This window comes from Lissotriton vulgaris, unplaced genomic scaffold, assembly GCF_964263255.1.
Source record: "Lissotriton vulgaris unplaced genomic scaffold, aLisVul1.2 SCAFFOLD_2243, whole genome shotgun sequence".
Taxonomy (NCBI): Eukaryota; Metazoa; Chordata; class Amphibia; order Caudata; family Salamandridae; genus Lissotriton; species Lissotriton vulgaris.
Window position 1 is genome coordinate 172014 of NW_028253729.1, and position 11428 is coordinate 183441.

The following is an 11428-nucleotide window of genomic DNA, read 5'->3' on the forward strand; positions in this document are numbered from 1 at the left end:
CATCCTGCTCAACACCCGCTCCGTCCACAGACACGCCGTCGAGCTCTGGAACCTGCTCGACACCACAGCCCCAGACGTCGCCTTCCTCACGGAAACCTGGATGAACGCCTCCTCAGCGCCCGACATCGCCATCGCCATCCCGGACGGCTACAAGATCATCCGGAGGGACCGCGCCAACCAGACCGGAGGAGGCATCGCCATCATCCACAGAAACACCATCCGCATCACGACCGACACCGACGATACCCTCGCACCCGCCGAACACCTGCACTTCCAGATCCACGTCAACCCCAAGACCACCCTCAGAGGCACTCTCATCTACAGACCCCCGGGACCACGCACACAATTCAGCGAAGACATCGCCGACTTCATCAGCCCGCACGCCCTCCCCTCCGCCGACTACATCCTCCTCGGGGACCTCAACTTCCACCTGGAGAACAACAACGACCGCAACACCTTCACCCTGCTGGACAACCTCACCAACCTCGGACTCAAGCAACTGGTGACCACCCCCACCCACTACGCCGGACACACACTCGACCCGGTCTTCTCCTCCAGCAAGGACATCGCCTTCAGCCACGCCACGGGACTCCACTGGACGGACCACAGCTGCGTCCACTTCAGCTTCAGAAGGACCACGTTCCACCATCACCAGCAACAGGTTCCCCGCAGAAGCTGGAACAAGATCACTGCAGACCAGCTCGCTACTTCCCTGAGCAAGAACCCTCCCACCAGCACAACGAACCCCAGCCAAGCGGCCACCAACCTCACGAAATGGATCAGCGACTGCGCAGACGACCTCGCCGCTCTGAAGACCCCGCTGAGCAGACCCGGCAGCAAGAAAGCACCATGGTTTAACGAGGAACTCAAGAGCTCCAAGAAGAACTGCAGAGCACTCGAGAAAACCTGGCGCAGAGACCCAACACCGGACAACATGGCTGCCCTCAAGCTCGCCACCCGAAAACACCACCAACTGATCCACGTCACCAAGAAAACCGCATTCAAGGAACGACTGGACAACAACGCACACAACAGCAAAGAACTCTTCAACATCGTGAAAGAGCTCTCCAACCCCAACGCCGGAAACAACGACATCACCCCTTCGCAAGACCTCTGCAACTCCCTCGCCTCCTACTTCCACAACAAGACCGCGGATATACACAACAGCTTCAGCACTCAACCAACGCACGCCACGACCGAACCACAGCCCCCCACAACCACCCTCCGCGCCTGGACCCCGATCAGCACCGAAGACACCGTCAACACAATGAACTCCATCCACTCCGGATCTCCGACAGACCCCTACCCTCACCACGTCTTCAACAAGGTCGACGCTGTCATCGCACCCCACCTGCGGGACATCATCAACACCTCCTTCAACACCGCCACCTTCCCGGAGAGCTGGAAGCACGCCGAACTCAGCGCTCTACTTAAGAAAACATCAGCCGACCCCACCGACCTCAAGAACTACCGCCCCATCTCGCTGCTCCCGTTTCCAGCAAAAGTCATCGAGAAGACCGTCAACAAGCAACTGGCCGCCTTCCTCGAGACGAACAGCTCCCTCGACCTCTCGCAGTCTGGCTTCCGGGTCAACCACAGCACCGAGACCGCCCTGATCGCAGCCACCGATGACATCCGAGCCCTGCTCGACAACGGAGAAACAGCGGCCCTCATCCTCCTGAACCTCTCCGCGGCCTTCGACACTGTCTGCCACCGTACCCTAGTACAGCGCCTCAGCAACGTCGGAATCCAGGAGAAGGCACTGGAGTGGATCATCTCCTTCCTCGCCGGAAGGACACAGAGAGTCCGCCTCCCCCCGTTCAGATCGGAGGCCACCGAAGTCATCTGCGGCGTTCCTCAAGGCTCCTCGCTCAGCCCAACACTCTTCAACGTCTACATGAGCCCCCTCGCAGCCATCGCACGCCAGCACAACCTCAACATCATCTCCTACGCCGACGACACCCAGCTGATCCTCTCCCTCACCAACGACCCCGCCACCGCCAGAGCCAACCTACACGAAGGGATGACAGACGTTGCCAAGTGGATGATGAACAGTCACCTGAAACTGAACTCGGGCAAGACGGAAGTCCTCATCCTGGGATCTGCACCCTCCGCCTGGGATGACTCCTGGTGGCCCCCCGCCCTGGGCAGCGCACCCAAACCCACAGACCACGCAGGCAACCTGGGCTTCATCCTGGACTCATCCCTCTCCATGACCAGACATGTGAACGCCGTCTCCTCGTCGTGCTTCAACATCCTGCGCATGCTACATAAGATCTTCCGATGGATCCCCACCGAGACCAGGAAGACGGTCACCCAGGCCCTCGTCACCAGCCGTCTGGACTACGGCAACTCCCTCTACGCCGGAACCACCGCCAAACTCCAGAAGAGACTCCAGCGGATCCAGAACACCTCAGCACGACTCATCCTGGACATCCCCCGCCGCAGCCACATCTCCGGACACCTGAGAGACCTACACTGGCTCCCGGTCAACAAGAGAATCACCTTCCGGCTCCTCACCCACGCACACAAAGCCCTACACAACCAAGGCCCAGGATACCTCAACAGCCGCCTCAACTTCTACGCTCCCAAACGCCAGCTCCGATCGACCAGCCACGCCCTCGCCGCCGTCCCCCGCATCCGAAGAGCCACCACAGGAGGAAGGTCCTTCTCCTACCTGGCCGCCAAGACTTGGAACTCCCTTCCGACCCACCTCCGCCTGACCCAAGACCACCTCGCCTTCAGGAAGCAGCTCAAGACCTGGCTGTTCGAGCAGTAGCGGACCCCCTCCCCCCAGCGCCTTGAGACCCTCCGGGTGAGTAGTACGCTATATAAATGCTTTGATTGATTGATACAAAACATTTAATAACATAACATAACATAACAAGACTGCTGACCACAAGTGCAACCGCGAGGTGAGGGGCAAAAGAATGCTGCTCCCAATGCAAATTGCATAAAAACAGTCACCAACCAAATTCCATAACAATGGGTAATCGCAAAGCTGTAATAACGCAATAATCACAAAGGAAATTACAATGTAATCAATGAACATTCAACAACAAAAGTGACAAGCATTAGAAATATTGAAAAGCACTTAACTGGCTGCGGAGCAGCAATGAAAGAGTAAGTTGTAACCTAGACTGCAGTCTATATACAGGATACACTCTATGGTTGATCATGTGACACATAGTGTATTCATGGATATTGAAGTTTGTTGTTTTTCTGTATTTTTATTGGCTGCTGAGAAATTTACCAGTAAAGAAATGAGAAGCATTAACGGAGCCTTTGGTCCTGACATAGAATTTAAGCGCAGCGCAGTGTCAGGCGAGGGTTGAGGAGAAGGAGGCACAAGCGGAGAATGCTCACCTTCCCCCAAGTGCACACGAACAACCGGAGAGCAGCGAGCAGCTCTGAGGATCGTTGAAGCACAATAGATGCACAAAACAGCGCCACCTAGCACGGGAGACAGAAAGTGACGCGCTCTGGCCAGAGAGCCTGCTGCGTGATCGATAAGTGATGAAATCATTTACAAAGTAAAAGCACTCACAGCGCGTTGCCTAAATAAGCACCAAAACATTTATAATAATAAACACAAACCAGAAAAAGCCCTAAAGTCTAACCCACTGAAGTAAGGAAGAAGGCATGAAGGGACTTAACTGACGAGGCAGCAGTGAAGAAAGAGGCAGAACTATGATGCTGATTATAATATATGGACTTTTGGAATGTGATATGATTGGACTGTTGGTGACCATGGTTCCTCCCAGTGTCCATGGGAGTTGTAGTTTTTATGTGGTTTTTTACTTCATCTGAAAATGCTGTTAATAAAGAGTGAAGAAAGTAATGCTTAATCCTTGCCTCCGGACCTGACATAGAATTTTGAATTGCAGAGCAGGCCTGCCAAGTACCACGCATCACGTGTAAGACTAATGCTTTTCAGTGTGGTGGTCCGCATCACCGCACTGAAATGTATTATCACGCATCAGTGCTTACCCCCGGGCTGTGGAGACCTACCATTGCTAATTCCATTGATAGCCTTAAAGTTAAAGCTGGAGTGGCAGCGCTTCTCTCCAGCAGGCTGGGCTGGCTATCTGAGCCGTGCAGTAATAATTTGCCCCAATGGAGTACCGAGACTGTTAGCAGCCGACTCTCAATGGCCGAAGTACGTCACGTCCTTTTGCCGCCTGTGGCGCAGTGGGGGTCAGGCAGCAGAGTTATTGTGCGGCAAATGGCAGTCCTGCTCGCACTGCCATCATGAAATTTTAAATAAATCAACATAATGTGATGCTTCGATGACTGGACCACCCTAAAGTCATGGCAGAGACTGCAGCAGGCAAGCACACACCTCTCATGGACTATGCAGCTGCTGACAACCTCTACACTCGTTGCCGGGGCCACAGTAAGTGACTACTATTGGGGGGGATGGGCGGGATTCACACCGTGGGAAAGGGGAGAAATAGTTTCTTGAAGTTTAAAGTCTCAATCCCTGCAAGACGTAGTTAAAAATTACCCTCCATGTTGCCTTCACGCAACAATCCTTGCCGTGGATGGCCAGTCGATAACGTTTCCCTACGTGTTTCAGTAACTTGCCCTCTACCTTTTGCGCACTTCAGCACGAACGATCTTCCTATGTCCTGTGCTTGGAACACCGAATTTAGAAATACACACTTTGCACTAGGGAACTTAGTTTTACTAATTACCATCATGCCACAGGTTAACCTTCCCACTGAGTGCCGCCAGAACAAGCAAATGTTACAGCAAAAGCATTTTAAATGACTTGCTGTTTACCTGCTGCATGCTTTTATTTTTATCTATTTCAGCCCAGACCGCTTTCTCACATCCCGTGCCTGCCCGGTATCTAGTTTCCTTTTACACCCCCACCCGCCAGCTGCGTTCGTCCAACCTAGCCCCCGCCGCTGTGCCACGCATCCACAAAGCCACCATGGGGGGAAGATCCTTCTCCTACTTAGCGGCCAAGACCTGGAACTCCCTTCCCACCCACCTACGCCTTACTCAAAACCACCTAGCCTTCAGAAAACAGCTTAAAACCTGGATATTCGATAAATAAACCTACCCCCTTCCTCAAGCGCCTTGAGACCCTCTGGGTATGTAGTGCGCTATATAAATTCCGACTTGACTTGACTTGACTGCTATTACATTGGCTATAAAGTTGGCTTAATTATGAGCGGCTTCCGTACCCTGTACTCTAGGATCTGTGCGGTAAAGCAGTGTGTCTCTTCTTGAGCAGTGATGCGTTAGTGTACATTACTGTAATGTAACAAAGTCAAGGGTGTGGGGGAGGGTGCTGTGCTAGCTCTGCATGGAATTTGCCTGACTATAGAGAGCAAGCGGATTTCGCTACTTTCTTCGATGGAAAGGTGAAATCACTTGTGGATCAGGTTGCTCATCCTACACCTCCAGAAGAGCGCAAATCCTTAGCCATTTGGCAGAGCTTTGACCCCATATCTGAAGATGCCCTTCTCAAGTGCATACGCGAAACAAAGCCCTCCAACCATTCTCTTGACCCTATCCCCAGTGCCATTGCCTTTGACTTCTATACCCATTCCCTCTCCTATTGGACCACTCTGATCAACCTCTCCCTCTGGCAAGGCTCCCTTCCTGTCTCCTTCAAAACTGGGCAAGTCACTCCTCTGCTGAAAAAGCCCACTGCTGATGCGAATGACCTCAACAACTTCCGCCCCATCACTAACCTTCCCTTTCTTGCAAAGATCACGGAAAGATGTGTAGCCAAACAACTCTCTCGTCATATCAAGGACAATGATCTTCTTGACAATTGTCAGTCCGGCTTCATCCAAAACTGCAGCACTGAAACAGCCCTACTGCAAGTGGTTGATGATGCGCTGAGGATACTCGACTCAGGGGGGTCCTGTCTGCTAACTCTACCTCAAGGTTGCCTCCACTCATGATCTCTCCATCCTAAGATCTACTCTTGACTCCATTCAAAACTGGATGTCATCTCATCAATTGATTCTGAATCCCTCCAAAACTGAATTCCTCCTCTTCTCCTCCTCACTCTCTCCTCCCCCGGTTCAATCATGGATGGATCAGATGAATCTACTAAACAATAAACCCATCATTGTCGACAGCGCAAAATCCCTTGGTGTCATTCTAGACAAAAAACTCAATCTAACTCCCCACATCAATTCTATTGCAAAATCTGCTTGCTACCAACTGCGCCTTCTTTGGGGAATCCGTCGCTTCTTCCCGGAGCAGGACCTTATAACCCTGGTGCAATCGCTGGTCCTCTCCAGACTAGACTACTGCAATTCTCTTCTTACTGGCCTCCAAATCTCACCTGTCCCCACTTAAGTCTGTCTTCCATTCAGCAGCTCGCTTCATCTATGGGGCCAAAAGAAGCGATCACATCACACCGATGTTATCCACCCTCCGCTGGCTTCCCTTCGAGGCTAGAGCTATCTACAAGACCGCTTGCATCACCCACAAAGCCTTGCACTCCTCCTCTCCCCGCTACCTGGCGAATAAACTGAAACTCTCTGGAGGCTCTAGACCTTCACGCAATGCCGAGAATCTACTGCTTGAACCTCCCACTTTCAAGAAGGAAAGAACAATGGCCCAATCCTTTTCAGGCAACGCAGTGAGAATCTGGAACTCGTTTCCGCCTGATCTCCGGACCACCGCCTCCTCCCAGGCCTTCAAAAGGGACCTCAAAGTACTCCTCCTCCAGAGACATCTCCAAAAGTAATTCACGTCCTCTTGCTATTTGGAGGAAGACTTCCCACTACTGATATTTTTTACTTTCCATGACAATGGGAGTGCCTTCCCAGTGTTTTCCTGTGGTGGGAGTGTCTGCCTTTTTGCAGTATTCTCCATGTACTTGTGTTCGGTGCCCTTTTGTAACATGCACACAACACTTTGCCCTTGTAACACACGGTTGCTACCTCTCACATGTTTTTACCTTTGATACTTGCACGAGTGCCACCTTGCCTACGTAACGCCTGTTCTTGTGCCTAGCACTTATTGCAGTATCATACCTCAAATTATACTCTGTTTTCTCTTATAACTGCACACTTGTCACTTTTCCTCTTGTGCACTTTTGACTACCTCATGTATTTTTGGTTGTTCACAATTTTTACTACCTCAAGTATTTTGTTTGCTCACAATTGTCACTATTACCTTTACTACCTCATGTATTTTTGGTTGCTCACAATTTTTACTACCTCAAGTATTTTGTTTGCTCACAATTGTCACTATTACCTTTACTACCTCATGTATTTTTGGTTGCTCACAATTTTTACTACCTCATGTTTTTGTTTGCTCACAATTGTCACTATTACCTTATGTAAGTAACGTATGTTTTAGTAATCTGCTCTTTTGTAATGTTTCTCATTATGTTTCATTTCTGTTCCTAATGTGAAGCGCTCTGGCGCCTTCGGGTAAAGTCCGCGCTATATAAAAATGCATAAATAAATAAAATAAATAAATAAGTAAATAGTGCCGTGGGAGTCACTGTGCGCCGAATAAAACAACGATCTCTCCAGCACGGGGGCCATTGAACCCAGTTTAACAGTACAACCAGATTACAACGGCACTTGATTAGTGCCTTTCAATATCTGGTGCTTTGCAGCAGCTTTAAAATCTTCTTTTTCTTGTTGTTCGAGTGGGTTACATTCTGATATGTCTATGTTTCCCTTTTCTTCAGTGATTTATTTTGCTCCAGAGAAAGTGTCACTCATGTTCATTGAAATATCACTCATAATTAAACAAAAATTAGGAAAATGTCACCCATGGCTATCTGAAACCTCGGCAGCTATGGCAGAGACCTATTGGCCTTGCCAGTGCTTGTTTTATTTTTATTTTTAATCCACGAAGCGCCCTCAGACATGGACGACAGATCCAGACACTGAAGACGGACTATAGAATCCAATGAAGAGCCGGTAGACACAGAAGACGGACATTAGACCCTTTGAAGAGTCAATAGACACTGACGACGGACATTAGACTCTATGAAGAGCAGATAGACACAGAAGACGGGCATTAGACGCTATGAAGAGCCGATAGACACTGAAGACGGACGCTAGAGCCCAAGCGCCAGTAGACATCAAAGACGGACTCCCCTCACGTCAGGGCGCCGTGTAGTACTGCGTCTGTTTCTCTTTCCGTTGGAGCTCGGTACCGGCGCCGCTGGGGGTCACGAGCCGCCGGTGCAGCCGCTGCTCGGACATGGAGTTCTTTGGCGGTCCCGCTCGGGGAGGAGGGAGAGCCCCGGGAGCCCCCGTGCGGGGGCCGCAGCAGCCGTGGGGGCAGTACACCCCCCAGGCGGGGGCCTCGTTCGGCGGAGGGCCGAGGCTCGGCCTGCAGCAGCACGGAGGACCTGGCAGCAGGGGGCTGGGCATGCACCCCCCCGGGGGCCCTTACTCCGGAGGGCCAGGGCCCGGCCTGCAGCCTCCCGGGGGCCCGAGCAGCAGTGAGCCTGGCTGGTGGCCTCAGCAGCCCCTGGGACCCGGGCCCCGAGCCCCAGAGACCAAACATCATGGAGTCTACAGTGGACACGCGGGGATGGGGCCCCAGCTGGCGGCCCCGGGGCCTGGCCTGGGCCCCCAGCATCCAGGAGGACCCTACAGCCAGGGCATGGGGACGGGTGCCCCCCTGAGCCCTCAGCATCCAGGAGGACCCTACAGCCAGGGCATGGGCATGCAGACGGCTGCCCCCCTGAGCCCTCAGCATCCAGGAGGACCCTATAGCCAAGGCATGGGCACGGGTGCCCCGTACAATACTGAGCTGGAGCTCGGCCGCCAACGTGTCAGCGGGTCAGGGCTAGGTCTACCGCAGCTGGGGGGCCACAGTAACATAGACCCAGGGGTGGGTTTGCAGATGCCTGTGGTGCACCAGGACAGGATCTATATCTCATCCCCAAACCAGAACCAGGGATACAAGTCTGGAGGACCAGGGCAGGGTTGGGAATGCCCTCCCATTAATGTGGGCCATAGCAGAAACCAATCTCCAGCAGGCACCAGTCGCAGCAGAGAGTGCTCTCCTGCAGGGATGAGCCACATCCGAGACCATTCTCCCGCAGGGATGAGTGGCAAGCGCGACCGCTCTCCTGCAGGGATGAGTGGCAGGTGTGACCGCTCTCCCGCAGGGATGAGTGGCAGACGAGACAGCTCTCCCGCAGGGATGAGTGGCAAGTGTGACCGCTCTCCCACCGGGATGAGTGGCAAGTGTGACCGCTCTCCCACCGGGATGAGTGGCAAGCGCGACCGCTCTCCCACCGGGATGAGTGGCAAGCGCGACCGCTCTCCCACCGGGATGAGTGGCAAGCGCGACCGCTCTCCCACCGGGATGAGTGGCAAGCGCGACCGCTCTCCCACCGGGATGAGTGCTCCCACAGGGATGAGTGGCAAGCGCGACCGCTCTCCCACAGGGATGAGTGGCAAGCGCGACCGCTCTCCCACAGGGATGAGTGGCAAGCGCGACCGCTCTCCCACAGGGATGAGTGGCAAGCGCGACCGCTCTCCCACAGGGATGAGTGGCGGGCGTGACCGCTCTCCCTCAAGGGAGAGTCGCAAGCGAGACAGTGCTCCTGCAGGGTGGAGCCCTCATCACTCTCCCACTGAAATGAGCAGAGGCCGCCCTCCCACAGAGACAAGCCCCAGGAGAGACACAACAGGTACATCTCGGCTGTTGATACCCTTGAAAGCCAGTAAACGGAAACAGAAACAGCAAAAAAAAGCACTTAGAAGAATTCTGCGGCGCAAGCAAACTCTAAAAGTTGAACCTTTCCCTCCACACTGTTCAGTAAAAAACATTCAACAAGCTATTCAGGACTTGTTTGGAGAGTTTGGAGAGATTACTTCAATTCAGGTCAACCAGAAGTATAAGCAACGTAGTGCCATGGTGTTTTACAAGTTTGCAAAGGATCGTGACAGTGCTTTATCAGGAACCCAAGGGACAAGTCTCTTTAACAAGAACATTTATGTCACTGTGTGGCCATACAAAAAAATTAAATCGTTCACAGCTGAAGTAAACAGTGTTTTTTTTGCAGAGAAGGGATCAGGGACACTGTATATTAGCAATTTGAGTAAGAATGTTTCTCAGAATGACCTCTTGCTTTGCTACAATATTTTTGGGAGGATATTTTATACTGAGGTTCAAAAATTACCCGGGCTTTACAACTATGGTGTTGTGCAGTTTACAGACAAAGTCAGTGCTAATAAGGCCATTAGTGAATTGAATGGACACTTCCTTTCCCGGAGTATGCTCAAGGAAAAGTTTGGGGATAGTTTTTCTTCAAACTGCATTTTTGTCTATGGTCTTAGTAAGACCAATTTCACACCTGCATCTTTAGGTCACCATTTTTGTCAGTTTGGAACTTTGAAAAAAGTATTGTTTGATTCCTCAAGTGGCAGAGCCCTCGTTTTCTTCAAAGACCCATCTAGTGCAGAAAAAGCCATACATGAAATCAGAGAGAAGTCTGCTGGTAAATTGCTTATGGGGGATTATGCAAATCATCAATTTTTAGCAAGATTTTGTCCTTCCATGGAAACGCATGCGCAAAATAGACAGGACTTCATTTTGAGATTTGGAAAGCAGAGTAAATATGGAACTAAATATTTAGCAAAAGAGAATGAGACCCAGATATTAGTAGACAATAATGAGGAGAAGCAGAAAGACCTTTTGACTGGGACTGGTGAGGAGGAGGAAGAGGAAGACATGTTAGCAGAAGCTAGTGAGGAGGAGGAGGAGGAGGCAGACATGTTAGCGGAAGCTAGTGAGGAGGAGGAGGAGGCAGACATGTTAGCGGAAGTCAGTGAGAAGATGGAAGTTTTAGATGAGGTTTGGGAAGAGCAGGAGGCGGTGTCCCCATTGTTAGATTGGAGTGAGAAGATAGAGGCTTCATCAGACTCTGGTGAGGAGGCAGCAGAGCCGTTACCTGAAGCGGATGAGATAAGTATGCCCGCATTTGCAGAAGTGGTTAAGAAGAACCCACCCAGTGAAAGAAATAGTACATTCTCGATTCCAGTGATAGTGCACAGAAAGTACAATTAACAAATGACCCTAGAATTAGTATTGGTTGGTTTTGGGGATCTCATTTTTTTTGGTTTCATCTACTTCATGTTAGGTACTAGAAATGATTTGTGACAAGTGAAATTCAGTTTTTTTTGTTGTTGCATAAATTAAAGAATTGCAACAGTATTCGTGTTTGAAGTAAGTTCTTAAGGCTCTTTTTTTTCAAATTATTTATTTGTTTCAATGAACTAAGTCTGTTGCTATCACATATATCTACTAAATTCCAATCCAGCATGGGCTATTTATCACGGCAACACTTGTCTCAGTAGATATTTGCATGCTGAAGACATGAAGGGCAAACACCAACTGTTAATTTACTTTGTTTCTTTGGTAAGCACAAACCCAACTGTAGTGTGGGAGCAGGATAATTGGTGCGGTTTAC

At 51.1% G+C, this 11428-nt stretch overlaps 1 protein-coding gene across 1 annotated transcript; it reads left to right on the plus strand.

Moving 5' to 3' along the window:
• The first annotated feature begins 8093 nt into the window (after nt 1-8093).
• On the plus strand, nt 8094-11172 carry LOC147660787 (uncharacterized). Its single transcript, XM_086951464.1, has one exon. The coding sequence runs from the start codon at nt 8200-8202 to the stop codon at nt 11023-11025; it is 2826 nt and encodes a 941-aa protein (XP_086807590.1). The 5' UTR covers nt 8094-8199; the 3' UTR covers nt 11026-11172.
• Nucleotides 11173-11428: the final 256 nt, after the last annotated feature.